The sequence below is a fragment of the Podarcis erhardii genome, assembly GCF_964252035.2.
Source record: "Podarcis erhardii genome assembly, chromosome: 5".
NCBI lineage: Eukaryota > Metazoa > Chordata > Lepidosauria > Squamata > Lacertidae > Podarcis > Podarcis erhardii.
In genome coordinates this window covers 14,423,132-14,449,294 of record NC_138509.1, presented here as the reverse complement: position 1 = coordinate 14,449,294, position 26,163 = coordinate 14,423,132, and the positions used below count along the sequence as shown (strand labels likewise).

Sequence of the window (26,163 nt, the reverse complement as noted above, 5' to 3'; positions counted from 1 at the left end):
GCAATCCATAGCTTGTTTTTAGAGTCTGCTAGCCTGGTTTCAGTAACTCATAATAATATGTTTTTAATAATAATAAATAATAAATTACAGATTGCAACAGCCCCGTGAGAGGCTGTGCCACTGAGCAGTAGTAGGTGTGGGATTGTTAATAATAATAATAATTTATTTTTATGCTGACCACCCGACTAGGTTGCCCCAGCCATTCTGGGCTGCCTCTAACAATTAAAACATTAAGCACAGTAAAACATGAAACATTAAAAACTTCCCTCTGGGCTGTCCCTTCCAACCCTATAATTCTATGCTTCTATGAATAAAGGGAGGCAGGGAGAGAAGGGTTTCAGTCCTTTGCCCAGTGCCACTCTGCAAGCAGCAGAGAAGGCGCCAGGTTTTTCCCCCCAGCCTGCAGGAGGGCATCCACTTTGATGCTGATCCCAAATGTGAAACTTACTGGAGCAGCAGAAGTCAGCCTGCCCGCCCGCCCGCCCTCCCCATAAAATTGAAACTGGGTGTTGTGGCAAATTGGTACCTTGGTTGCCACAGTTGATGAGAGGGAAACAAAGTCCGCCCCCTTCTCCCTTTGGCGAGGCTTTTCCTTCCGTGAATTTGGCAACAGGCAGCGAAAGATCCGGCTGAGCTTTGATGGCGTGGGCTTCGAAGAAGGTGTTCCAGCTTCTTCCTCGCAATGAGAAACAGGTGCCTGCCCATCTTGTGTAGGCTGAATGGCAGCTTGCTGGCGTGTCTGTTCCTGTCTAGTTGCACCTGCCAAACAGCTGCCTCTCCTTAAAAGAGAGAGAGAGAGAGAGAGAAGGGGGGGGGGTGTGTGAAATGAGACAGGCACACACCAGACGGGTGGGTTGCTTGCTTGAAGCATCCCCATGTTGCCTTTTGGGTCAGATTGCGCGGTGGGGGGGTGCCTTTTCAAATCGCTCTCTGCGTTGTAACATTTACCTCCCAGCTCTCCTGCAAGGAGCTACAGGTGGCCCGTGGTTCCCCCATTTTATCCTCGCAGCAGCTCTGCCGGTTGGTTAACGGGCGAGCACCCAGCGAGATGCGCGGGGATGCTAGCTAGCCTTGCTCTCCCCCAGGCCCGTCGGTGCAACACCTTCAGCCGCTATTACGCCACCCTGGGCCACCGGGGCCTTAGCTTCCATCTCCTCCTCCTAGAAATTGAACCAACCAGCCGAGCCCAGGACTTACTGGCTTTAAAAAAAAGTAGTGGGAGGAGAGAAATCCCACCACGGTCTTGTGCTTTAAGTCTGTTAGACGGCGAGGATCCAACCACGCGCGGCGCTGTGCGTCTTGCGCACCCCTTGGAGACTGGAGAGGTATCCAAAGCGGTGCAATTTTACGCGCGTACCCGGAAGCAAGCCCCACGGGACCCTGACCCGCCAATTCCCTCAGAGGGCCGCAAACTCTTAGGGGGCAAGGTCCAAGCCCCTCAATAAAATATTCGAGGGGGCTGGGCCTCCCCAAAATTGATGGATATTGCCATTCAAAAATAATGTGTGCGTCCTGGTCTTGCGATCCATTATGTAGGGCAGAGCTTACCTGGACACCCCCCCCCCCCATATGTTATTCAATTGGCACTCCTGGAGAGGGCCCCCCCCCGATGGGCCAGAGGGACCCCATCTTGGCTTCTGGGCTTAGGCGGAGAGCAGGCAGGGCCGCCTCGGAAAGGCGGCGAGGCCTGGCCTCCCGCTGCCGGTAGGAGTGCCTCCCGTGGGCCGATCCCCGCCCCGCCTGTCCTCCCCGCCGCCCGGGGCGGGAAGCGCAAGGCAAGAGATGGGACAGGAGCAAAGCCAGCCCAGCCACCAGACGAGGCACCGGAGAGCACCAGACGGACGCCAGGGACCCCGCTTCCGCGGGCGGGCAAGGTGGGCAAAGAGAGTCCCGGGTGGATGGGGGTGGGTTGTGGGCTTTTCTCCTTGGGGTTTTCCCTGCTGCGTTGTCCTCCCGCCACCTCCATCCTCCGTCTCTAAGGGACGCGTTTACGCATTAGCACCCTCTTCCCCCTTCGCTTCAATGTTAACTCATCTCCCAGGGGCACTTCCAGGCCGAGCAGGTGAGGGGGGGCTGGGCTCAATGTTTGTTGTTGTTTAGTCGTGTCCGACTCCACGCCAGGCACTCCTGTCTTCCACTGCCTCCCGCAATTTGTTCATAGCTTCGAGAACACTGTCCAACCATCTCGTCCTCTGTCATCCCCTTCTCCTTGTGGCCTCCATCTTTCCCAACATCAGGGTCTTTTCCAGGGAGTCTTTTCTTCTCATGAGGTGGCCAAAGTACTGGAGTCTCAGCTTCAGGATCTGTCCTTCCAGTGAGCACTCAGGGTTGATTTCCTTCAGAATGGAGAGGTTTGATCTTCTTGCAGTCCATGGGACTCTCAAGAGTCTCCTCCATCACCATAATTCAAAAGCGTGCTTTGCAATATTTCAGCGATCGCAAACAGGACCTTGGCGGCAGTTTTGGCTTTTTTTAGTTCTTGTGACCGGTGTGTGCGGAGGTTGTATGACGCCGCTATCAAGCGATGCTCCTTTCTGGCTTGCTTGCGCCCTGGAAGGCTCTGTGACCTCTCCTCCAGCAGTTGACACCCCATCTTTCCCTTTCCCCTCGCTTCCCACCAAGGGCGCTTCCTTGGTAGGATCTAATCACTGCCTGGCAAATGTAGCTACGAGTCTTTTAATCGTTTGTCGTGGGTTCGAGCCCTGCATTGGGCGAAAGGTCCCTGCGTTGCAGGGGGTTGCTCTAGATGACTCTTGGGGTCCCTGGAGACTCTGCAGTGCTATGATTCTAAATTCTGGTTGTGCAACTGCCCTTGATGCGCAGGCCTTGTGCAATAAATAAACCAGTTGCCCCGAAAGATTTGGTGATTACAACAGGGATGTGGAAATGCGCTGGGTAATGCAATGGAGATGACTGTTGCTTGGCTCAGCTTCTTTACCTAATCTCCTGGCAAACAAAGAAAGGATGGATGCTCTACCATCCGGTCTTTGGGAAGCTGAAAAATTGTGCAACCCTGCTCTTGTGCTACCCAGGAGAAGGAGATGAACATGGAGGCAGCAGACACTGCTCCTGCAGCAGCCACCTCTGCTCCTTGCTTGCCTGCGCAGCACAGGCAGGGCTAGAGAGGCAGTGTGGTGCAGTGGTTAAAATGTTGGACCCAGGACCTGGGAGGCAAAGGTCCAAATTCCTACTCAGCCGTGAAATCCACTGGGTGACCTTGGGCTGTCTCTCGGTCCAAACTACCTTACAGGGTTGTTTTGAGCATCAGTGGCGTAGCGTGGGGGTGCAGGGGGGCGGGCTGCACTGGGTGCAACATCGGGGGGGGGCACGCTCGCTGCCTCCGGAGTCGCCGAAGAGCCTCGGGCGCAGGCTGTAGCACAGCCCCATGTCTCATGGAACCGACGAGCTGTGCGCGCTTCCGGGCTGAAGGCGTCCGGCAGGCAGCGGCTCTCAGGGCCGCGGAGGGCACATCAGGCAGCCCCAGCTCACAGCCCCACCGCCGCCGCCGCTGCTGCAGCTGCTGGGCCATGTTGCATTGTCCTCGCCTCTCTGCCCTCCTCCTCCTCCGGGCAAGCGGCGTCGTTTGAGCGGCAGCGCCAGCGGCAACTTGCCTCAGATCACCTGACACGGACCCACCGCCGCCACCGTGGCTACCTTACCGTAAATACCCCAGCCCAGGCAGCAGCAAGAAGAAGTTGGCAGCGGCGGCAGGTTAGGGGCGCAAATTACTTGCCTTGCCCCGGGTGCTGACAACCCACGCTACGCCGCTGTTGAGCATAAAACTGGGGAGGGGAAGAAGAGTTTGGATTTGATATCCGGCTTTATCACTACCCGAAGGAGTCTCAAAGCGGCTAACATTCTCCTTTCCCTTCCTCCCCCACAACAAACACTCTGTGAGGTGAGTGGGGCTGAGATACTTCAGAGAAGTGTGACTAGCCCAAGGTCACCCAGCAGCTGCATGTGGAGGAGCGGGGAATCGAACCTGGTTCACCAGATTACGAGTCTACCGCTCTTAACCACTACACCACACTGTCTCTCCAGAAGATCTGTGTAAGGTGCCCTGAGCTCCTTGGAGGAAAGGCAGCATAAAAATGTGAGGATAATTATAAGAAAGGCCTAGCTGGGAGCTGGAACAGCAGCAGCAGCAGCAGCAGCTGTGCTCACCTGTCAGCTCCCTCCGGCCAGGAACGCTGGGTCCATCTCATTCTGAGAGTCTGTGGCGGAGAGAGTGGAGGCAGGTGCTTCTTTGAACAGCCACTTACCTGCTTAGGGTAGCAGATGGCGCTGCTGGTTTGCTGGGAGGGAGGGCGCAGTGACCCAGCGGCAACTAGGCAAGATTTGGTGCCAGCAGTTGCCAGTCTGACAGGGACAACCGCTAATCCTGTCCCTGCCCCATAGGGCAACCTCAGGTAAAGGAGGCTACCTGAGCCTGAAATGACTGTACAGAAGAAGGAACATCGTGCAAGGCAGGGGGGGGAGCCTGTAGCCTTCAGCGTGAGTTTGGGGGTCTTAAGCCTGGCTTTGGCCGTTCAGACCTCTGGCAGGAGAAACCTGCCTTTCCTCCTGTGGCCTGCTAGACAGGAAGGTGATGGGTAATAAGACAGAGGAGGTGGCAGATTGATGGGTGTTTTCCCCCCGCCCCCACAACAGATGATCCCTGAGGGAACGTGGCCCCTAACAGATGGAGATTGCTCATCCCTGGCCTAGCAGTGGTTGGATCAATTTAAAAATCACAAGGAAGCAAATTAGCTCAGTTGGTTAGAGCACGGTGCTGATAATGTCAAGGTTGCAGGTTTGATCCCTGCACGGGACAGCTGAATATTCCCGCATTGCGTGGGGTTGGACTAGATGATCCTCAGGGTCCCTTCCAACTTCTACAAACCTATGATTCTAAATTTAATATAGGAGCGACTGCCCTTTGCTTTTGTTTTAAAAGGCATTGTAGGAAAATGTGCCGCTGGTACAGGACAGGGTAGGAGACCCGTCTTCAATACAGCTGCAGTCTTAAGATGGGGCCGGCCCTGTCATGAGGCAGAGGGAGGTAGCTGCCTCAGGAGGCAAAAGCTGACAGGTGAGGAGAAGGCAGAGCTCTGTGTGTGTAAGCTGGTCTGCCTTGCACCCCCTGAGATAGCCTGCTGCCTTCAGAGGCAGTGGTGGATGTTGTAGTGCTGCCAGGAAAGTAAGATTCAGCAGCTAGTCTGCTTGGCTCTTGTCCACAGAGTGGGAGGGACTGCCATCTTGCCCTTTGCCTCAGGCGGCAAAAGTTCTTGGATTAGGCCCGCAGCAGCCCTGCATGTACTTACCAGGCAGTCGGCCCTTTTGAACGCAATGGGACTGTTATAGAAACCCACAGTTACTTGTTGTGAGGGAGATATTGTGAGTGGATGAAAGCTCTTTTCAACGATGGTACCACTTTATGAAATCCTTTCCCCAAGTTTTTCAGACACTGTCTTTCTGCTTCTTATTTTCGGTGCCAGGTGAAAACCATTAAATTTGCCAAAGGTGTTTTTTTTAAAAAAATCTGTCTTCAGTGCAATTTTTTGGGGGGCAGCGGGATGATCAGTGAGTATGTTGAGGCTGTAGGTGAGAGCCAGTATGGTGTAGTGGTTAAGAGCGGTAGACTCGTAATCTGGTGAACCGGGTTCGATTCCCCGCTCCTCCACATGCAGCTGCTGGGTGACCTTGGGCTAGTCACACTTCTCTCTGAAGTCTCTCAGCCCCACTCACCCCACAGAGTGTTTGTTGTGGGGGAGGAAGGGAAAGGAGAATGTTAGCCGCTTTGAGACTCCTTTGGGTAGCGATAAAGCGGGATATCAAATCCAAACTCCTCTTCTTCTTAGGGTAGTGATAAAGCGGGATATCAAATCCAAACTCCTCTTCTTCTTCTTCAGCTTTAAAAAAAATTCTGTGCTGAGTTCCTCCCCACCATGTTCTACTGTTTTCATTATTGTAAACCTCCCTAAAATCCCTAGAGCTGTAGAGTTGGAAGGGACCCTGAGAGTCATCTAGTCCAACCCTCCGGCAAGGCGTAGCTCCCTGAGAGCTTTGGGGAGAAGAGCAGCCGGTACTCTTTTAAGCTAACCTTAAAAAAGAAGACGAAAGAAATAGATAAAAACATGCAATAACATTGGGGACACATAAACTGTTGAGTGACGTTGCATGTTCTGTAGAAAAGACTGGAAGCTGCCCAAAACCTTGTTGGAACAAAGCCACAGCAGCCGCTTCTGCTAATCTGGCTCCAGCACCAACTCAGGGATAGGGAAATTCATGCCATTCCATACCCTCCAACATTTCTCCAATGAAAATAGGGGCATCCTAAGGAAAAGCAGGATGAAATTACTGGATGAAATCAGAAACCGGGACGGTTTCTCTAAATCAGGGATGTCCCTGGAAAACAGGGACACTTGGAGGGTCTTCCATCCCAATATTGTTGGACTCCAGTTCCCATCAGGTTCAGCTAGCAAGGCCAATTGATGGTAAGGGAAGATGGTGAGCAACATCTGCGGAAGGGACACAGGCTCCCTATCTGTGCGCTAATTGGACAGACGAATCTTTGGGTGCCCCTAGACTGCTATTCTGGGGTGGGATTCAGTCACATAGCCATAAGCGCAGGTTGTTCATTTACAGTTCATTGGGATCAAAAGACCAGACTCATGGGCATAGCCAGGATTTACCTTGGGCAACACCCTCCCATCAAATGTCAAACAGATAAAACAACTATTTGACTTTGAGAAGACATATGAAGGCAGCCCTCTTACAGGAAGTTGTTAATAGTTGATGTTTTATTGTGTTTTTAATGTTTTGTTGGGAGCTGCCAAGAGTGGCTGGGGAAACCCATAATATTGTTATGATTATGATTATTTTATTTAGAGGGTGTCCCCCGCCCGCGACTGGGAAGGCAACACAGTACCTGACTTCTGTTAGCTTGGCTGTCAAAACCTGTGGCTGCCAGTATTAATCAAGATAGTAGAAAACACTGGAGGAATATTGCTTCATCAGTGTATGTGGTCATATTCCACTATCTCTTGGGAGCGGGATTATTATATTCTCAGGAGTATTCTGAAAAAGTGACGCCTTTCTTGCTCTGACTAAATAATCTTGGTGTGGAAGTGTGTCAAAAGCCTGTTTAAACGATGAAATGTCTTAATCAGCTTTCTCACTGCTGGTTATAATTACCTAAGTAGGTGTCACAACTCTGCATTGGATTGGGTGTGCCTAATGGAGTTCTTATACCTACCTTTCGTCTGCTTGGCTCAAAACCTGCCAAAATCTGAGCTGGCATTGTCTCTGCTCTTTGCATAACAGGCCGGAGAGAAAGTAATTCAAAAGAAAGCTCTTCGCCTGGAGGCTGCTAGCCTGCACCTTCCCAATTTTTGAACTGGGCAAAACCCTATTCTTACTCTGGAACCTCAGGCTGGTGAGGCAAATGTGCCACTCTGTACCTCTCTCAGCTTGGCCCTCACAACACTACACAACTCACAATTCCTTCACCAGCTGCTCCCACTCTCCCCAGGACACATTCCTTGCCAGCCCTGCTTTGCACCCTCCTGGCTGAAATGTGTCTTTGAACTCTGATAATGCCTGCCTGCAAGTTTCTGTAGAAACTAGCCTGCCATACAAAATTAACATTTACGTTTGCTGTTCCACCCACTTTTGCCTGTGGCCCCCGGAAAGTTGCCCAGAAGCAAAGGTGGCCCTTGAGATTCCAAAGTGTTCCTCACACAACCTCTGGAGAGATGCTTTTCCTTAGCATTTTTCTCATGCCGAACTCTGCCCACTGTGGCTTTTGTCGTCAGTTAAAAACTGCCATCTTGATCAGGAGCAGTTGGAAAGCAATCAATGCTCCCCTTTTGGTTTCAGATAGTACAGGGTTTCCCAAACTTGGGTCTCCAGCTGTTTTTGGACTACAGTTCCCTCATCCCTGACCACTGGTCTTGATAGCTAGGGATGATGGGAGTTGTAGTCCATCGACAGTTGGAGACCCAAGTTTGGGAAATTCTGACATAGTACATGGGTAGATAAGTTTGAAAAAGCCCCAGACACAAATTTTCACAGCCCTCTAGCAGGTATGAAGACTTTCATTTGCCAGAAGTAATGTATTTAGCGTTAACTCTGGAAATGTATACTCAATTCTGACCAAACTAAGCCTCCTGATGTATATTTTGTTCTCAGCAGTTTAGTTTGGTCTCCACCACCTTGGATCTGGACTGTTTTCACACACTAGCAACACATCCTGTGGAATTCTATCTGTGATACTTTATCTGCACAATCAGAATGGATTTCAGGAACCAAAAGGTCATATCGGCCGCAAAATGGACACTAGGGGTTCTGTTTTGGCAACTGTAACCCTGGTTTAAGGAGCCATTTGGCACCTACCGTATTTTTCGCCCTATAGGACGCACCATCCCATAAGGCGCACCTAGTTTTTTGGGGGGGAAATAAAGTGGGGGAAAATTATTTACCCCCCAGGCGCAGGGCTGGGGCGGGGGAAGCCCAAGCTTCCTTACCCCAGCCCCCAGAACAGGCAACTCTCCGCAAGCCGTGGGAGCTCAGCACAGGGCTCCTGTGCCTTGCGGAGAGCTGCGCGAAGTCTGGGCGCGCTGAGCTCAGCGTGCCCAGCCTTCGGCATGCCGGCAACTCTCCGCAAGCCGCGGGAGCCCATCGCAGGGCTCCCGCACCTTGCGGAGAGCTGCGTGAAGCCTGGAGAGTGAGAGGGGTCGGTGCACAAATATATTAGGATGGTTTGGAGGACATCCTCAGAGCATGCACACACTACGTTGTCATCAGCATACTGAAGCTCTATGATGGAAGTTATAGTAACCTTACTCTTAACTTTCAGCCTCCTCAGATTGAAGAGCTTTCCATCTATTCGATATATGATTTCTACGCCGGTGGGGAGTTTCCCTTCGACAAAGTGTAGGATCATGGCAATGAAAATAATGAATAGAGTCGGGGCAATAACACAACCCTGTTTAACACCTGATCCCACTGTGAATGGTTCACTTTGAGAGCCATTGTTATCTGCGATTGTTGCTGTCATATTATCATGGAGGAGTCAAATGATGTTTACAAATTTATCTGGGCAGCCAATTTTCAGAAGGACAGACCACAGGGCATTACGATTTACAGTGTCGAAAGCTTTATTCAGGTGAATAAACGCCATGTACAGGGGTTGGTTTTGCTCTCTGCATTTTTCTTGAAGCTGTCGAGCGGTGAAAATCATGTCCACTGTCCCCCTAGAAGACCGAAAACCATTTTGGGATTCAGGAAGGGTCACCTCGGATATTGTTAAGAGATGGTTTGCTAAGATCCTTGCAAGGATCTTAGTTTCCACAAACAGTTCTGTCACCTTTTTAAAAGAGATTGATAATTTTGGCATTCCTAAAGTCTGCTGGGATCTCTTCTCTTTCCCAGATTTTTTGGATGAGCTTGTGAAGTTGTTGTGTAAGTTCAATTCCGCCCACTCTGAAGATTTCGGTAGGTATCCCATCAGGTCCACTGGCTTTGTTGTTTTTCATTTGGTTAATAGCTGTCAGATTTGTACTCTCCCAGATTTGGAGATACTGCAAGCTCATCTCTAACTTGTTTTTGCGGAATTTGAGAGAGGATCTCAGCCGCTACGGGGGAGTTGTGGTTAAGGAGATGTTGGTAATGTTCTTTCCAGCTCAGTGCAATAGCTTCTTTATCTTTTAGAAGTGTGATATCGTCTGCTGAGCATAAGGGGCATATGCCATGATTTATTGGCCCATAGATGGTCTTTGCGGCTTTAAAGAGTGTCGGCTAAGTGCTGGATCTCTTGAGCTTTTTTTATCCACCAGGCAGTTTTTAGTTCTCTGGTTCTTCTTTGAACCTCAGCCTTAGCGTTGGCATAGTTTTTAGTGGCACAGTTTCTATCTCTTTGCCAAATCTAATGGCCTTCCTTTTCTTGTCAATCATGCGTTCAATCTCACTGTCATTCTCATCAAGCCAGCCCTGGTGTTTCTTGGTTTGGAATCCAATAGTTTGTTCACAGGCTGCAATAATGGATGTTTTTAGCTTGGTCCAGTGTTCCTCGACGTTATCAGGGAATTCTGAAAGCAGATGGTCCTTAAGAGTCGTTTGGAAGCAATCCCCCTTAAGGGGATCTTGAAGGGCTTGAGTGTTCATTTTGAGCCGTGGTTCACTAGGTATTGATAAGCATATAGTAATATCAGTTATGTCACCTTCTAATGTGCACATGCACTCAATAACCCCTCGCTTCCTAGCTCTCGCCCAGGATCCCACCCAAGCACCCTAGAGGAGGAGTTTGGATTTGACATCCCGCTTTATCACTACCCTAAGGAGTCTCAAAGCGGCTAACATTCTCCTTTCCCTTCCTCCCCCACAACAAACACTCTGTGAGTTGAGTGAGGCTGAGAGACTTCAGAGAGGTGTGACTAGCCCAAGGTCACCCAGCAGCTGCATGTGGAGGAGCAGGGAATCGAACCTGGTTCACCAGATTACGAGTCTACTGCTCTTAACCACTACACCACACTGGCTCTCACCTACAGCCTCAACAAACTCACTGATCATCCCGCTGCCCCCCAAAAAAACGCACCGAAGAAGGTGCACTCTAGGCTTCCCTTTACAACAGGCACCGAGGTTCATGGAGTTTCTGCAAACTGCCCATTCAGTACTGAACCAGCTGCACACCCAGTTGTTCCAGGTTGCAGCAGGCTGGGTTGGGTGACTTTCCCAGGGAGTCCAGAAGATGGCAAATAGGACACCCCTCCACTCACAGCTCTTTCTCTGCACACAGCTCCTCTTCCAGCCCCCTTCCTCTGTTTCTCTTATCGCTCTCTTATCGCTCTTCTCTTCTGCAACAACTAAACGATTGCCTGTAGCTGCTCCAGAGACCGCAGCAGAGAAGGACTCCTTATTCAGGCTAATGATGCACAAATGCCTGTGTTTTGTCATGTTCTCTGGAGTCACGTTTTTCATCTACCTTTCCAGGTAGATGCTGCTGGAACGAACACCAGAACGGCAAGTGGGTGGGAGCAAAAAGAGGCAGGTATAATTCAGTGGCTTGGCTTGAAATCTGGAGGAGAACGCAGGGTGGAAACGTCTCATATTGAGAGCAAGCTTGGTGATTTCAAGCCTGATGTCTGTTGACTTTAATGGCATCTCTTGTTCGGTCTGGGACTTGCAGTGTTTGAATTAATGATAAGATATTGGAAATGTGGGATTGGAGGAAGAGGAGAGGACCTCTGCAAGTGTATGTTTACATGTTTAGTAGAGTTGGCACCGATTGCACTAAAAGCAGTTGCATAGCTTCCTTAAATATGTAGATTACCTTGTGCTGAATGCACAACAGGTTCCTGTTTTAAAATAACTGCTTACTATGGAATCAGGTTAGACTTGGTTAGACCTTATTTTGCATGTTAACAAAATGCATAATGATATTCCACCACCATCACAATATGCTGATCTTTGGAACTGATAACAGTGCTTCTGAACTGTTGCAGTAGCTTTGCATATTTAATATATGTGCTGTTATACGAAACAAATAATTGAAAAAGAAAAGAGTGAATGAAGGTGACACAAAGTGGGCATAAACATGGGGGCACCTTCACCAAATCCTGGGGAGGACCAACTGCCATAATTTCCCAAGTCCTTTATAAAAGGCTGTTGAAATATACTCGGAGTCGAGTGTGGATTTCATGCTCTTTATTCAGCTCCTGGTAGTGAGGAATGAAAGTTTCCCCAAAATATCTGCTTTATATACATTATTTACACAATGGGTCGCACGTGATTGGCTAATTCTGGGATTCTCCTGTAGGCCAATCCAGTTGCGGATTCACTTCCACCTGGAGCTGGATTGGGTAGCTCCTGCGGACCAATCATACCGCTGCATTGTTCTAGGACCAATCAGACTGCTGCGTTCTGGACCCTATTGTTCTAGAACCAATCAGACTGCTGCACTCTGAATCCTATTGTTCTAGGACCAATCAGACTGCTGCTTTTTGGATCCTATTCAATTCAGTACATAACACCCGTATAACTTTACTATGGGAAAATGTATTTCTGATCTTCCCAAGCTGAGGAACATTTAGTTTTCTTTAGTTGATATATCTTTCCTGGTCAAACAGGAAGGTTTCTTCAGGCTTTCCTGTGGAGGCATCGCCTCAGAGCTACTCTGCAAAGGTGCACAAGCAAATGCTCCAGTACTTGTAGTTTGCACCGAACCTTCTCAGACCTGAAATCATGCCTGTAACCAAGCCTAAGCCTGTGGAACTGGGATAACTACATATCCTATCCATGTCTACCATAACTTTGGTAACTCCCATCACTCCAGGGCTGGGATCCAGGCTGGCTGGGGGTTGATGGGAGATGCAGTTGACAACCTGAGGGAGGGCGCCATGTTGGCTGTCCCCACCTCCTCTTCATTCTTGCCCCCCTTTTTTCCTTGTCTCAACTTTTACATGGAAAGCCCATTAGGGTTTGAAATTCACCAGGCACATTTTGCACCTGGCTATCGTTGGATCTGGACTGTTTTCACGCACTAATACCCCATCCTGTAGAATTAATAATAATACAGTTGTACCTCAGGTTAAGTACTTTATTCGTTCCGGAGGTCCGTACTTAACCTGAAACTGTTCTTAACCTGAAGCACCACTTTAGCTAATGGGGCCTCCCCCTGCTGTGCCGCCACCACTGCACGATTTCTGTTCTCATCCTGAAGCAAAGTTCTTAACCTGAAGCACTATTTCTGGGTTAGCAGAGTCTGCAACCTGAAGTGTATGTAACCTGAAGCGTATGTAACCTGAGGTACCACTGTAATAATAAATTTTATTTATATCCCGCCCTCCCCCGAGGTACCACTGTAATAATAAATTTTATTTATATCCCGCCCTCCCCAGCCAAGACTGGGCTCAGGGCGACTAACACCAGATATAAAACAATTGATTAAAATACAATGGTGCCCCGCAAGACGAATGCCTTGCAAGACGAAAAACCCGCTAGACGAAAGGGTTTTCCGTTTTTCGAGGCACTTCGCAAGACGAATTTCCCTATGGGCTTGCTTTGCAAGACGAAAACGTCTTGCAAGTCTTTCCCCTTTTTTCCCCTTTTTCTAAGCCGCTAATAGCCGCTAAGCCGCTAATAGCGCTAATCCGCTAATAGGGGTGCTTCGCAAGACGAAAAAACCGCAAGACGAAGAGACTCGCGGAACGAATTATTTTCGTCTTGCGAGGCACCACTGTACAACTTACAAACAAGATTAAAATACAACATTAAAATGCAGACTCATTTCAGTAGAAACTCAAATCAAAACTTTTGGGGGATAAAAACATCAAATCTTCACCAAGGCCAACTATCCAGACTGGTCCTATGTGGGACAGAAAAAAAAGCCAGGGAAGTCCCCACAGAAGGAGAAAGGAAAGAGGGGGAGGGAGAGGGGATCAAGCCAAACGCCAGGTGGAACAACTCTGTCTTACAGGCCCTGTGGAAAGAAATCAGATCCTGCAGGGCCCTGGTCTCATGAGACAGAGCGTTCCACCAGGCTGGGGCCAGTGTTGAAAATTCTATCAGTTATATTTTACCTGCCCAATCAGAAGCAATTTCAGGAACTAAAATGCTTTTTCTGTGCAGCCTGAGCAGGAGCAGTGAACGACGTTACGGTTCATTGTTGTCGCTTGTCTTTCTTTACCCTGCCCTAGTGCCCTGCTCAAAGTTGTGGAGAATATTCTTACGTTATGAATGGTCCATGTCGTCATTAGGAAAAAGAGGTTGGAATAGGCTCCTATGACCCTGGTTCAAGTGACTTTTCTTCTTTAAGTTCTCAGAGCTCTTAACCTCGCTCAAGGTGGTCCTCTGAACTAGCCAGGTGTTTAACTGAGAATCAATCACAGTCAGTCCATCATTTGAAAAATAAGGCATTGGGGCCATCTTACCCCAAAATGGCAACTAGACTTTCTGTTTTGGCAGCTGAAACTCTGGTTCCAGGAGCCCTTTGGCGCCTAGCCTATGTATCTGAGTTTCTAACAGATTGTTGTACAGATCTGTCGTCATGTGCACCCTGTAAAATGCCAGGCACACTGTTGGTGCTGCACATCTGTATGTATATATAAAAAAAATGCACAGAACTGCAGGTTCTGCGATCAAACACTTTGATTTGCATTACACTAAGTAGGGTAGAGAGGGGCGCAGGTGCCGCTGTGGGTTAAACCACAGAGCTTAGGACTTGCCAATCAGAAGGTCGGCGGTTCGAATCCCTGCGACGGGGTGAGCTCCCGTTGCTCGGTCCCAGGTCCTGCCAACCTAGCAGTTCGAAAGCATGTCAAAGTGCAAGTAGATAAATAGGGAAGGTAAACGGCGTTTCCGTGCGCTGCTCTGGTTCGCCAGAAGCAGCTTAGTCAAGCTGGTCACATGACCCGGAAGCTGTATGCCGGCTCCCTCGGCCAATAAAGCGAGATGAGCGCCGCATCCCCAGAGTCGGTCACGACTGGACCTAATGGTCAGGGGTCCCTTTACCTTTACCTAAGTAAGGTAGAAATGCATTTAATTTGCTCTGCTTCCTCCACACCTGGCCCGCACTGTGAGCCCTTCCCAACTTGCATTGCTAAAGGAAAAACCCTTTTTCTCTTTCTCTGCAGCAGTTGACATGAAGCATTGCCTACATCTTGTGGCCGCCCTCTTTGCTGCAGTAGCCATTTGCGTACTTCCTTGCCACAGTGCCAAAGTCCTGCTGGTGCCCACCATCGTCTTCGACAGCCACCTGCATAACTTTGTACGGGTAGCGGAAGCGTTAAGCAGCCGGGGACACGATGCCGTCCTCCTCCTCCACGAAGGTCGAGTCGTGGAGCCTTTTCCCCGGGGCTACAGAGTGCAAGATTACCAAGGGGTCTTCAGCACGGAAAGCGCCGATGACTGGCTGCAGGAGTTGCTGAAGCAAGTGTTTGAGGGGAAGATGACCTCCATGCAGCTCTTTTCCATCCTGGAGAAGTACCTGGAGAACTGCGACTTGATACTGGGAAATAAAATCCTCCTGCAGCAACTTCAGAGTGAGGACTTCGACTTGGTCTTGGTCGATCCCAACGAAATGTGTGGCTTCATTGTTGCCCACGTCCTAGGTGTAAATTATGTGGCCCTCTCCACTGGCTTTTGGTTTCCTGCTGAGATTGGAGCCACTTCACCTGTGGCCTACGTCCCCGAATTTAACTCCCTGATGACTGATCAGATGGGCTTTTTCGGCCGGACTTGGAACATCGTGGTTTTCATCATCTCTCGTGTAGCCACCAGGCTGTTCATCATGCCTAAATTTGACCACCTAATGGCGAAACATGGGGTGGAGCCCCAGAAATCCATGCTGGAGCTTATCCAGGGCTCCAGCCTCTTTTTCCTGTGCAACGAAGTGGTGCTTGACTTCCCGCGACCTTTGCTTCCCCATGTGATTTTCACTGGGGGGATTCTCACAGAGCCTGCCAAGCCTCTCCCAGAGGTAAGTAAATGGAACGCAATACACCCAGTGGCAGATTTATGGTATGTGGGTGGGTGGATGTGGGGCATTCGTTCACCTAAATAAATGTGAATTCCTGCAATAAGAGGGGTTTATGCCTGGAACAGTCCCTGTGGTGGGTCATACAGAGGGAAAAGGTGATGGTGATAATCATGCCCTGCAATGGGTGTCCCATCCCTCCAAAAAAGTGATAATAATTATGATGGTGATAAGGACTCTGTACTCTGCAAACAATTGGGGAGCAATCTGGGGAAAGCTGATAATATCGACAATGCCTTTGCACTGGCATCTTCCCCCACCCCCCCAAAAAGAACCCAACAAATTGAGAACAATCAGGAAATAAATGATGGTGCGACCTCAGCACTGAGCTCCCCCCACCTCCAAAAAAACCAAAACTTGGGAACAATCAGAGGAAGTGTGATGCTGATAATGAAGCCTTTGCCCTGGGCTGCATGCACACATACAGATATGCGCCAACAACTTAGGAATAACTGCTGCCGTGCGGCAGGCATCTGAAACAAGAAGAGGATGCCACATCCTCCCATCACCCTCATATTCAGCTGTGTGTTGTTGGGATGTGGAGGGAATTGCAGGAATCGCCCATCACACATTTTGCTGCCTGCCACATGGCCGGCAGGCAGCAAAATGAGTGATGGGTGATTCCCGCAATTCCCTCCACATCCCAACATACACATTTTTTTAAAAAAGTACCATCTTGTGGATGGATGGTAGTGAAACAAAACAAGTGGAGCAGATCCTGAGCATCTTCTTCCACTGCTCCACACACACATTCCCCCAAAACACTTCCATGACCAGAGCAGCTGCTCCCTGTTTGCTCCACGAAGCCACTGAGCAGCAAAGCAAAGAGAAGGCACACAGGCCCCAGCATTCCATCTCTGGTATAGACAGCTCCCTGCACATTAAACTTTGAAATTCTCTTTCTAGAAGGGCTAAAGACTTCCTTTTTAAAAAATAAAATAAAAAGCTCAGAGTCTGAAGCCCCTGCTGGCATGTGTCCTGGTGCAAGGTGCTCTACATGGGGCTACCTTTGAAGGTGACTCGGAAATGACAACTAATCCAGAATGCGGCAGCTAGACTGGTGACTCGGCGTGACCACCGAGACCACATAACACATAACCTGGGCTGCATGCACACTAAAGGATCTTCACTGGCTCCCAGTACATTTCCAGGCACAATTCAAAGTGTTGGTGCTGACCTTAAAAACCCTAAACGACCTCGGCCCAGTATTCCTGAAGGAGCGTCTCCGCCCCCATCATTCAGCCAGGACACTGAGGTCCTCCTAAGGGTCTTCTGCTTGTTCCCTGACTGTGAGAAGCAAAGTTACAGGGAACCAGGCAGAGGACCTTCTTGATAGTGGCACCCTCCCTGTGGACCACCCTCCCTTCAGATATCAAGGAGATAAAGAACTACGCAAGTTTTAGAAGACACCTGAAGGCAGCCCTGTATTGGGAAGTTTTTAATGTTTAATGTCTTATTATGTTTTCATATATGCTGTAAGCTGCCCAGAGTGGCTGAGGAAACCCAGGCAGTTGGCGGGGTATAATTAATAATTATTAATTATTACTCCAATTGCACCATTACAAATATAGGCCTGTTAGGTTTAGGGTTACTTGTCCCTCACAGCTCTGTCTTCATTCATTGCTTAAATCACTGGCAGGTGACTCATTTAACAAAGAATTGCTTAGACATTGCACATTATAGAACCATAGAACTTGGAAGGGACCTCGAGGGTCTCTGAGTCCAACCCACTGCAATGCAGGAATCCGCGGTGTGCAGTGAAATTTTTCTTAGAGAAACAGTTAGGGCCAGAGGCGCTAGCTTGCCAGGGCGATTGGGGAGGAGGAATGTCCCAACATTGCACAGGTGAGCATCGCACCTCCCTAAGCTTGGGAGAAGCTTCCCGGGCTTTGGGAAGGAGGCGCCAGGCTTTAATTGAAATGTAAAGCAGTGCACAGGGATGAGTAATAAAACCATAGAACTGTAGAGTTGGAAAGGAACCCTGAGGACCTTCTGTTCCAACCCCCTGCAGGAATATGCAGCTGTCCCATATGGGGATCAAACCTGCAACCTTGGCATTATCAACACCATGCTCTAACCAATGAGTGCAGTAGTTGAATTTTCTGTCACCGTTCAGGTCACTTTCCAGTTTATGGATGGTGACTTTCTGCAGCAAGGGAAACTCCTGTCCCCCCTGCAAGTACCTCTGAGCCTTTGAGGAACCTGATTTTCCAGAGTTACGCAATGTGTCAGAGCATCAGACTCCCAACTTCAGGCCTTCCTAGAGTTGTGACGTTGACCTGAATTGCAGCAGGAATGGAGCTAGCACATTCATCCCCACAACCCCCCCCCACACCATCAAATATTAAGTAAACATTCTTTCAAACACTTGCATAGTGCCATTGCTTTCAATCCTTTCTGTCCGCTTTCTATCCAGGGTGTTGACCCGCTAAGCTCAGAGGCCAGTTTGCCACGACACGGATGCTTTGTGTGAGCAAGGGAGACACGGGTAACAAGTGGTTTTAAATAAGAATTGTCCCGTGATTCCTTTCCTCTGATTTTCTTTCAGTGCAGAGAGATTTCTGAGTTTGATTTCAGAGCCCTGGCGAAGAGGAAGCTAGTTTTGTGACCTTCTGCTGTCTGCAAGGATGCGGATCCCACGGGAGGAGGGCAGAGAAGTCCAACTGCATTGCCAGAATTCCTGGCAGGCCACCATGTATGGTCTTACCTGGGCTTCTATTCTCAGCTGAACGGTTTGAAGTCTCCCATCCAAACACTAACCAGGCCTGACCCTGCTTAGCTTCCGAGATCAGGCACGTTCAGGGTAGTACAGCCATAGACCTGAAGGGCTTGAAGCGAGAAAGCTTGATATTGCTCTGATGTGAAAATCTGGGGGTGTTTTTATACGTGCAGGGTCTGCGTCTCTGGATGGAAGCCGCGGATGCTGGTGTCGTCGTGGTCTCCTTTGGAATCGGTATACGAGTCCTGCCCAAAGACCTGGTGGAAAAGATGGCCGGGGCGTTTGCTCGCCTTCCCCAGAAAGTTGTGTGGAGGTAACACCCGTTATTTCGTGATCCGTAACTGCATTGTGCTTGCGGACAGCCACAAAGCAGAGGAGGGATGGCTCTGCACTGCCGTGGATTCGTGGAATCTGCCCCAGATCCCAAATAAACGGGGGCCATGTTCTAGAGGGGCAGAACCGATCTGGACACCCCATCAGGCTGCCTTTCCCCCCTTTTTTATCTGCCTTTGGCATTTTGCTGCCTCGGGGAAAGGTCAAGATGATGCTGCGCATACAGAAGCCAATTGGACCATCAGTTGGACCTTAACACCAAAGCTATTAATGGGATAGTGTCCACCATTGCACCTGAATAGGGTGGCAGAATAGTTATGGGGGTACAGGGTGGGCTCACACAGCTCCATCTGCCACCAGCAGGGGCCTCAGGAGGAACAGCTGTGGGGGGCTGTCACAACTGCTTCCTAGCATCTGCCCCCCCCCAGGAGGTCATCTCACTCTGCCAAAGGTCCAGCCCTTCAGATGAGAGTTTTCATAGACATCAAGGACCAGGCTGTTTGAGAATGCACCCAGACGCAGTAACTGCCCCTTCCACCTGCCAAAGAGCACCCTCACGTGATTCTATGCACGTTTACTCAGAAGCAAGTCCCGCTGGGTTCAGGCAGATTTGCTCTAAGGGAAGTGTTTATCTTCTTTCCTATACAGTGGTACCTCGGAAGTCAAACGGAACCCGTTCCGGAAGTCCGTTCAACTTCCAGAACGTTCAGAAACCAAGGCGCAGCTTCTGATTGGCTGCAGGAAGTTCCTGCAGCCAATCAGAAGCCGAGGCGGACGTTTGGGCTCCAAAGAACGTTCACAAACCAAAACACTCACTTTGCAGTGTTCGGGAGCCAAAACGTTCGACTCGCAAGGCGTTCGTCAACCAAGGTAGAACTGTACCTGTTTGGCACACTCCTGCCACCACCGGTGTTCCCAGGAAAGCTGCTCTAAGTGGGATTCTCCTCCCCACATTTAGCACAGCTGGGTTGCTTTCTCAAGCAGCTGGAGGGATGGTGTTCTTTGCCGTTGGAGTGGAGCAAACAAGAGAAATTGTTTGTGTGTGCACTCTGGCCAGAGAGACCAAGAGGTAGCATTAGGTCTGACCATTAGGTCCAGTTGTGACCAACTCTGGGGTTGTGGCGCTCATCTCGCTTTATTGGCCGAGGGAGCCGGCGTACAGCTTCCGGGTCATGTGGCCAGCATGACTAAGCCGCTTCTGGCGAACCAGAGCAGTGCACGGAAACGCCATTTACCTTCCTGCTGGAGCAGTGCCTATTTATCTACTTGCACTTTGACGTGCTTTCCAACTGCTAGGTTGGCAGGAGCGGGGACTGAGCAATGGGAGCTCACCCCATTGCGGGGATTTAAACCGCAAATTGAGACCAAGAGGTAGCATATAGCTGGTTGCAATTTACCCCTAAATCTTTAGTTGAAGTCAACTGGTATTTACTAATCTTGTCGGTACCCACGTTTGAGATATCTTCTTCCTGGCAAGTGTAAAAGCAGCTAGGGTAAGGTCGTGGTACGGGACAAGGGAGAAGGGTTAAGTGGTTATTATATTTTAGACAGCATTTTTTTTTAATGCAGAACCTGCACATAATTGGCACTTTCACCCTATGAATTATTACATCACACGCTGTGTATTGTTAAACGTTTATCGTTTCCTCTCATTCTCCCCTGAGTCAGGTGGGAAGGAACTTATTTTAAGTGACGGATCTTTTGCTGTCCCCCTCCCACTGTCCTTTGGCAGATACTCTGGTCAGAAGCCACATAACTTGGGTGAAAACACACTGATGATGGATTGGCTGCCTCAGAACGATCTGCTGGGTAAGTGAAAAGGGATAGGCCAAACGAGGGGGTTGGACTAGATGGCCCTTGGGAGTCCCTTTCAACTCTACCATTCTATGATTCTATGAGAGCAAGTTACTTTTCCTTGCCCGGAAGGAGAGAGCAAACCATGCCCTTCTCCCTCCACACTCTGTGTGAATAAATGAATAAATGAACTGCTTCAATGTCTTTTCCAGTCCTGGATAACTGGCAAAGCTAATGGGTTTTTGTTTTTGTTTTCTCCTATAACATTGCTGGTCCAGGATACAGTGGTACCTTGGGTTAAATACTTAATTCGTTCCAGAGGTCTGTTCTTAACCTGAAGCACCACTTTAGCTAATGGGACCTCCTGCTGTTGCCGCGCCGCCGGAGCACGATTTCTGTTCTCATCCTGAAGCAAAGTTCTTAACCTGAAGCACTATTTCTGGGTTAGCGGAGTCTGTAACCTAAAGCCTATGTAACCTGAAGCGTATGTAACCCAAGGTACCACTGTACCTGAATTGATTTAGGACCAGAGTTGAGCATAAATCTCCCCTCCTTTCAGCCAAGTGCCAGCGATTTGTGCTTTAAAAAAACTTATGCGCTTAAGGGGACAGATAGCGGAGCAGCTGATGTTTATTTAATTTGACCTTTGGGTGTTGCGGTGCCCTCTTCAGATTTTGGAAACCACCTTCCTCCTCCTCCTCCTCCTCTTCTTCTTCTGTTTGGCCCTGTATAGTGTGTTTTCTTTGTAACCCAAATAGATCTATTTATTTTTTCATAAAAGTATTTTTATACTTCCTTTTTGACCCTAACAAGGATTACATGAAAGCTCACCAGTTTGCTGCTCAAACATTCAGGTATTGCCGTACAGTGGTACCTCGAGTTAAGTACTTAATTCATTCTGGAGGTCCGTTCTTAACCTGAAACTGTTCTTAACCTGAAGCACCACTTTAGCTAATGGGGCCTCCTCCTGCTGCGCCGCCACCGGAGCACAATTTCTGTTCTCATCTTGAAGCAAAGTTTTTAACCTGAAGCACTATTTCTGGGTTAGCAGGGTATGTAACCTGAAGCGTATGTAACCTGAAGCGTATGTAACCTGAGGTACCACTGTATGCCTATAGCAGTCACCAGCCTGTATCACCAGATATTAGGAGAGCTTACATAAATAATAATCTGATTGAAGAGCCTTTTAATAAGGATGTGCCAGTGATTTTAGGACCTCCCTATGATGGGATGGATGCATGGTTTGAGTTACTGTCTTCAGAGCTTCTGCAGCCTTATTCAGCTTCCGATCAGCCATGCATAGATATCAATACCATTTTTAAAAGTATCTAGTTACATAGTGTAAATCAGATGTGTCCACACCATCATTCGCCAACTCAGGGCTCTCTGGATAGTTTGGACTACAACTTCCATCAGCCCCAGCCAACATGGTTAATGGCCAGGGATGATGGGAATTGTAGTATAGCAACATCCAGCAAGGCGCCAGTTCCAAAGATTGTTCTACACTTACAGCAGTGGAATGGCTTGATTGGGGGGCAGGGCAGGCAGGGAATTCAAGGCAGCTGCTAGTAAGGTAAAATAAGGACACAAAACCGGCCGTGCAAACTTTTGTTAATCTTCACAGGGAGCACAATACTTTAATCAGGACTGAAAAGCACTGGTCGTGGTTGAGTTTAAGCGCTGGAATTAACAAGACTGCATTGTGGCCAATGCTTTTTGGGAAAAGAGGGAGAGCTGTGGGGGGAAGGTGTCAACCCTTGTGTGGAAAAACTTCAACTTGCGTAACTTGGGATGCAACAAAATGTTGCCTGTAAACATATTGATAGGATAAGTTCAACTGTCAATAACGCAAGTGGTTAAGATTTAAGCGTTATATTTCCAATCAGTACAAAGGGCGATAGCAATCTTCCTTCAAATTACAAATTAGTCTGTGGGCTGTTGTAACGAAGCCATACGACAGAGAACCATAGAATATGATGTCAGTCCTTTGTAAAATTGAGGCCCGTGCATCAATCGCTTAGATTTTTCAGAGGAACGTCCTAGTTTTGGAATTGACTGTTCCTCCTTAGTCAAATGTTTGGCTCCCTTTCATGTAATTAATTATAAAACTAGACCGCATCTGTCAATCCAATTTCAGCACAATTTGCAGAAAACATTTAATGGCAAATTTCTACAGTCCTAATCTCAGTGGATGGTTGTCAGCTAAGTTCTCCTCAGAGAAGACCATTGAAATTAATAGTATTAAGATAGTTGTGCCTCTTAATTTCAACGGGTCTACTCCTCTGAATAGCTTGAGTGCCTCATAGTGAGTCAGAAAACTACATAATAATTGGTGTTTAGCAGATTTGGTAATTCAAGTAGATATTATGGATGCGAGCTTTTAACATTGCTCGATTTCTGTTGCAGGCCACCCCAGTGTGAAAGTCCTTGTGAGTCACTGTGGCATGAACAGTATATTTGAAGCCATTTACCACGGGATTCCAGTTGTGGGCTTCCCTTTCTACGGCGACCAGTTTGATATTATGACGCGAATTCAGGCGAAAGGGATGGGTATCCTCGTGGACTGGGGCCGGGTGACGGAAGACAGCCTCTACCAAACTCTGTCCACAGTAACGACTGACCCAAGGTAAGTTAGCCTAATAGTAGCCTTATTCAAAGATATTCAAAGGCTCTATAGATAAGTTACTTTCTGTTTTAGCCCCGCCCCCTTTACCTGCTCCCAAAGAACCCTGGGAAGTGTGGTCTGTTAAGAGTGCAGAGTTGTAAAGAGACCCCTATTCCCTTCACACAACTACAGTTCCCAGACTGGTTTAACAGTCAATCCCTCCCCAAATGGTACTCTGAAAATTATAGCTGCAAGGTGAATTGGGGCCTCCTAACAACTCTGACTTTTAGGAGACTACATTTCCCATGGTTGTTGGTTTTTTGCGGGGTTGGGGGGGGTAGTCATGGCTGTTCAAAATGGTATGATATTGTTTTTACATACCAGTAGTGGTGATGAGGCCTATGGTTCTGTGACAGTGAATGAACCATGCACTTTATTTCTCCAGGTAACGTATTTTTTGCACCATAACACTCACTTTTTTCCTCCTAGAAAGTAAGGGGAAATGTCTGTGTGTGTTATGGAGGGAATGCCTACGGGTGGCGGGGGGGGGGAATCTGCTGCAGTCGTGAGCAGAGGATCCATGGTTCCCCTTCCTTCCCTCCTCCGTGGCTCGCTTTGAAAGAGCAAAGCGGGAGAAGAGCCGCTGAGTGGGGAGGAGAGAGGGACAGAGAGCCTGCTTCTTTAAAGGAGCAAAGCTCCTTCTTTAAAGGAGTAAGCGGCTCCTGTCCGGTTGGTTCCTTTAAAGCAAGCAGGCGCTCTGTCCCTCTCTCCTCCCCACTCAACTCGCTACATAGCAGCAAAGTTTTTCAGCTCGCTAAGCCGGGGATGAGCGGGGAGGAGGGAGAAAAGCAGAGCCTGCTTGCTTTAAAGGAGCAAAGTGGGAGAGGAGAGGAGCCTTCTCCCCTTATACCCCTCTTCTTCATTATTAGCAGCATCCTTCACCCGCCCCATGCGTGCTTCTTCTCCCCTTAAACCCCTCTTCTTCATTATTAGCAGCATCCTTCTCCACCCACCCCACGCGTGCTCCTTGTCCCTTGAGTGCTTTTCCTTCCCTCCCCACTTAAAACGTGGTTACAAAGCATGGATCCACATGGATCCTCAGGATTTTTGCATTGGGCTACTCCAAACTCACTGTCAGATCACATGTCTGTGGCCACAGCATGAACCACAAAAATCATACATCCACTGTTTAGTTAAGAATATTTTTTTTCTTGTTTTCCTCCTCTAAAAACTATGTGCGTGTTATGGTCGGGTGTGTGTTATAGAGCGAAAAATACGGTATATGGAGCACTACTCAGAGAGACACACACCCAACTCAGTTAACTGTTTTTGAGAGAGGCATTCAGTTTGCATGTTTGCTTCTCCATCTCATGGATTCAGATGATCTAGACAGATTATTCTGTGGGTGGGTGCAGGCAACCGGAGAGCCTGTAGCTCTGTGGTGAATTGGCCAGGTACCAGTAGATGCTTCTGCTGAAGAGATACAAGTTTGTCACGGAGGAATCTGGGAAATATGCCGATGAATTATATGGTGTCCTGTCCCGGTCCTCAGGAGGAGCCCGTGGGATGCAGCAAACCAGGCCACTTGCTGCAGCCACAGCACTATGGAGAGCTCCGAGTGAGCCTCGTGCTCCAAGGAGGGCCTGAGGTGAGCTGAGGCCATTTGAGCCTCTGCTTCCAGTCCACCTCTCCTGGGCTTTGCCTCCTTTGTTCGACAACATTGCTAATACTCTGGCTTGAAGATGGACACTTGACCTTCGCCCTCGGGCCTCCTGTCTGGTGTGCTTCTTGCACCACTGGACCACAAAGCTCTTCACACCCAGGGGAAGGTCTCTGTGAAAGTCCAGGCCACAGTTCTATGGGCGCCGGGGCTGTGGAACCAAATTCCTGCCTCGGTTTCAGTGGGCTCCTAAACAGCATCAGCTGGTGGTCCTGTAGCTTCTGATTTAGTGTCCTGGTCCTTGGACTCCAGGATTTAGTGTCCTGGTCCTGGACTCCAGGATAATGACTGATGGATCCTTTGTGCCGTTGATTTGGTAACGTAGCAATCAGTGGGGGACACGTCATTCTCCTAGCATTATTGTTGATGTTCCTCTTTTGCAGTTTCTCCAAGGTTGCCAAGAAGATCTCAGAAATCCACCTGGACAAGCCCATTCCTCCCCTCAACCGGACAGTCTACTGGCTGGAGTACGTCCTTCGCCACGATGGAGCTCCATTCCTCCGCCCGGCCCTCTACAAACTTTCCTTTTACGAGTATTACTGCTTGGATATTTTGGCAGTGCTGCTGCTGTTTGTGGGAGCCATCATCTACGTGGTCTTCAGGCTGAGCTGGCGGTACAGAAGGTCCGACGTCAACCCAGCACACCTGAATGGCCACGTTTTGAATGGGCACGTCTTGGAAGGGAAGAAAGTGCAGTAGGACTTGGCTCTGATCTGAGTAGACTGTGCCTCTCTGAATAGAATAGATAAGGGCGGTGATAAGGCCAAAAATGGATAGGGCTGGACTTTGTGGGAGCTTTGAGATGGGATCTAAGTCTGTGAAATGCTGGAGAGGACAACATCCTCTTTGCCATTCTCCCATGCTATGTAAGATGGTGAGGAGAGAGCACAGATTATGCTTTTTAGAGTGAGTGAGTGAGTAGCTGTGGAATGCCACTGCCCCATATTGTGTAAGGATAGAGGGAGGTCCTTTATTATTATTGCAAGGAATCTGAAAAGTGGTGCTTTAAAAGTTTGTTTCAAACGGCTGGTACTCATCGGCTTTCATTGGCACACCGCACTCTTGCCTTTGTGTGATACTGCATCGTTTTTTAAAAAAAATATATAAAATAAACCGCAAATTGCTTCCCTCCAAGCAGAGTGTGAATGTGAATTTGAAGGCAGAAGCAGATATTTCAGGTTCTTGTTGGGATTGAGGTGTAACCGAAGGCAATCTGCCCCATCCTTGGCTTCAAGGGAGGATCCCTCATTCCTCAACGAGAATGATCTAAATGATTGGGAGACGTTGAGCAAGCAAGGTTCTGCGCCACTAGAGCCTTTCAAATAACTGAAGGAACGCTGCCCTTTCCTCCTACATATTATACCTGCCCTGATTTCCCCCTCTTTTGCTGTTCCTTCCCCAAGAACTGCTCTCCTAGGTCTTTCCTGTCCCCACTTGGAATGCCCCTGCATTGCAAACCTGAAGAGAAAAGGATGAAA

The 26,163-nt window shown here is 48.8% G+C and overlaps 1 protein-coding gene across 1 annotated transcript; it reads left to right on the top strand.

The window, feature by feature from the left end:
* Positions 1–1,739: 1,739 nt before the first annotated feature.
* LOC309343090 (2-hydroxyacylsphingosine 1-beta-galactosyltransferase-like) lies at positions 1,740–25,819 on the top strand. The gene is made up of 6 exons (XM_081864344.1): positions 1,740–1,874; positions 14,613–15,457; positions 18,407–18,546; positions 20,299–20,375; positions 22,767–22,986; positions 25,069–25,819. Exons 2-6 carry the CDS (start codon positions 14,621–14,623, stop codon positions 25,382–25,384), a joined length of 1,590 nt encoding a protein of 529 aa, XP_081720470.1. The 5' UTR covers positions 1,740–1,874; positions 14,613–14,620; the 3' UTR covers positions 25,385–25,819.
* Positions 25,820–26,163: the final 344 nt, after the last annotated feature.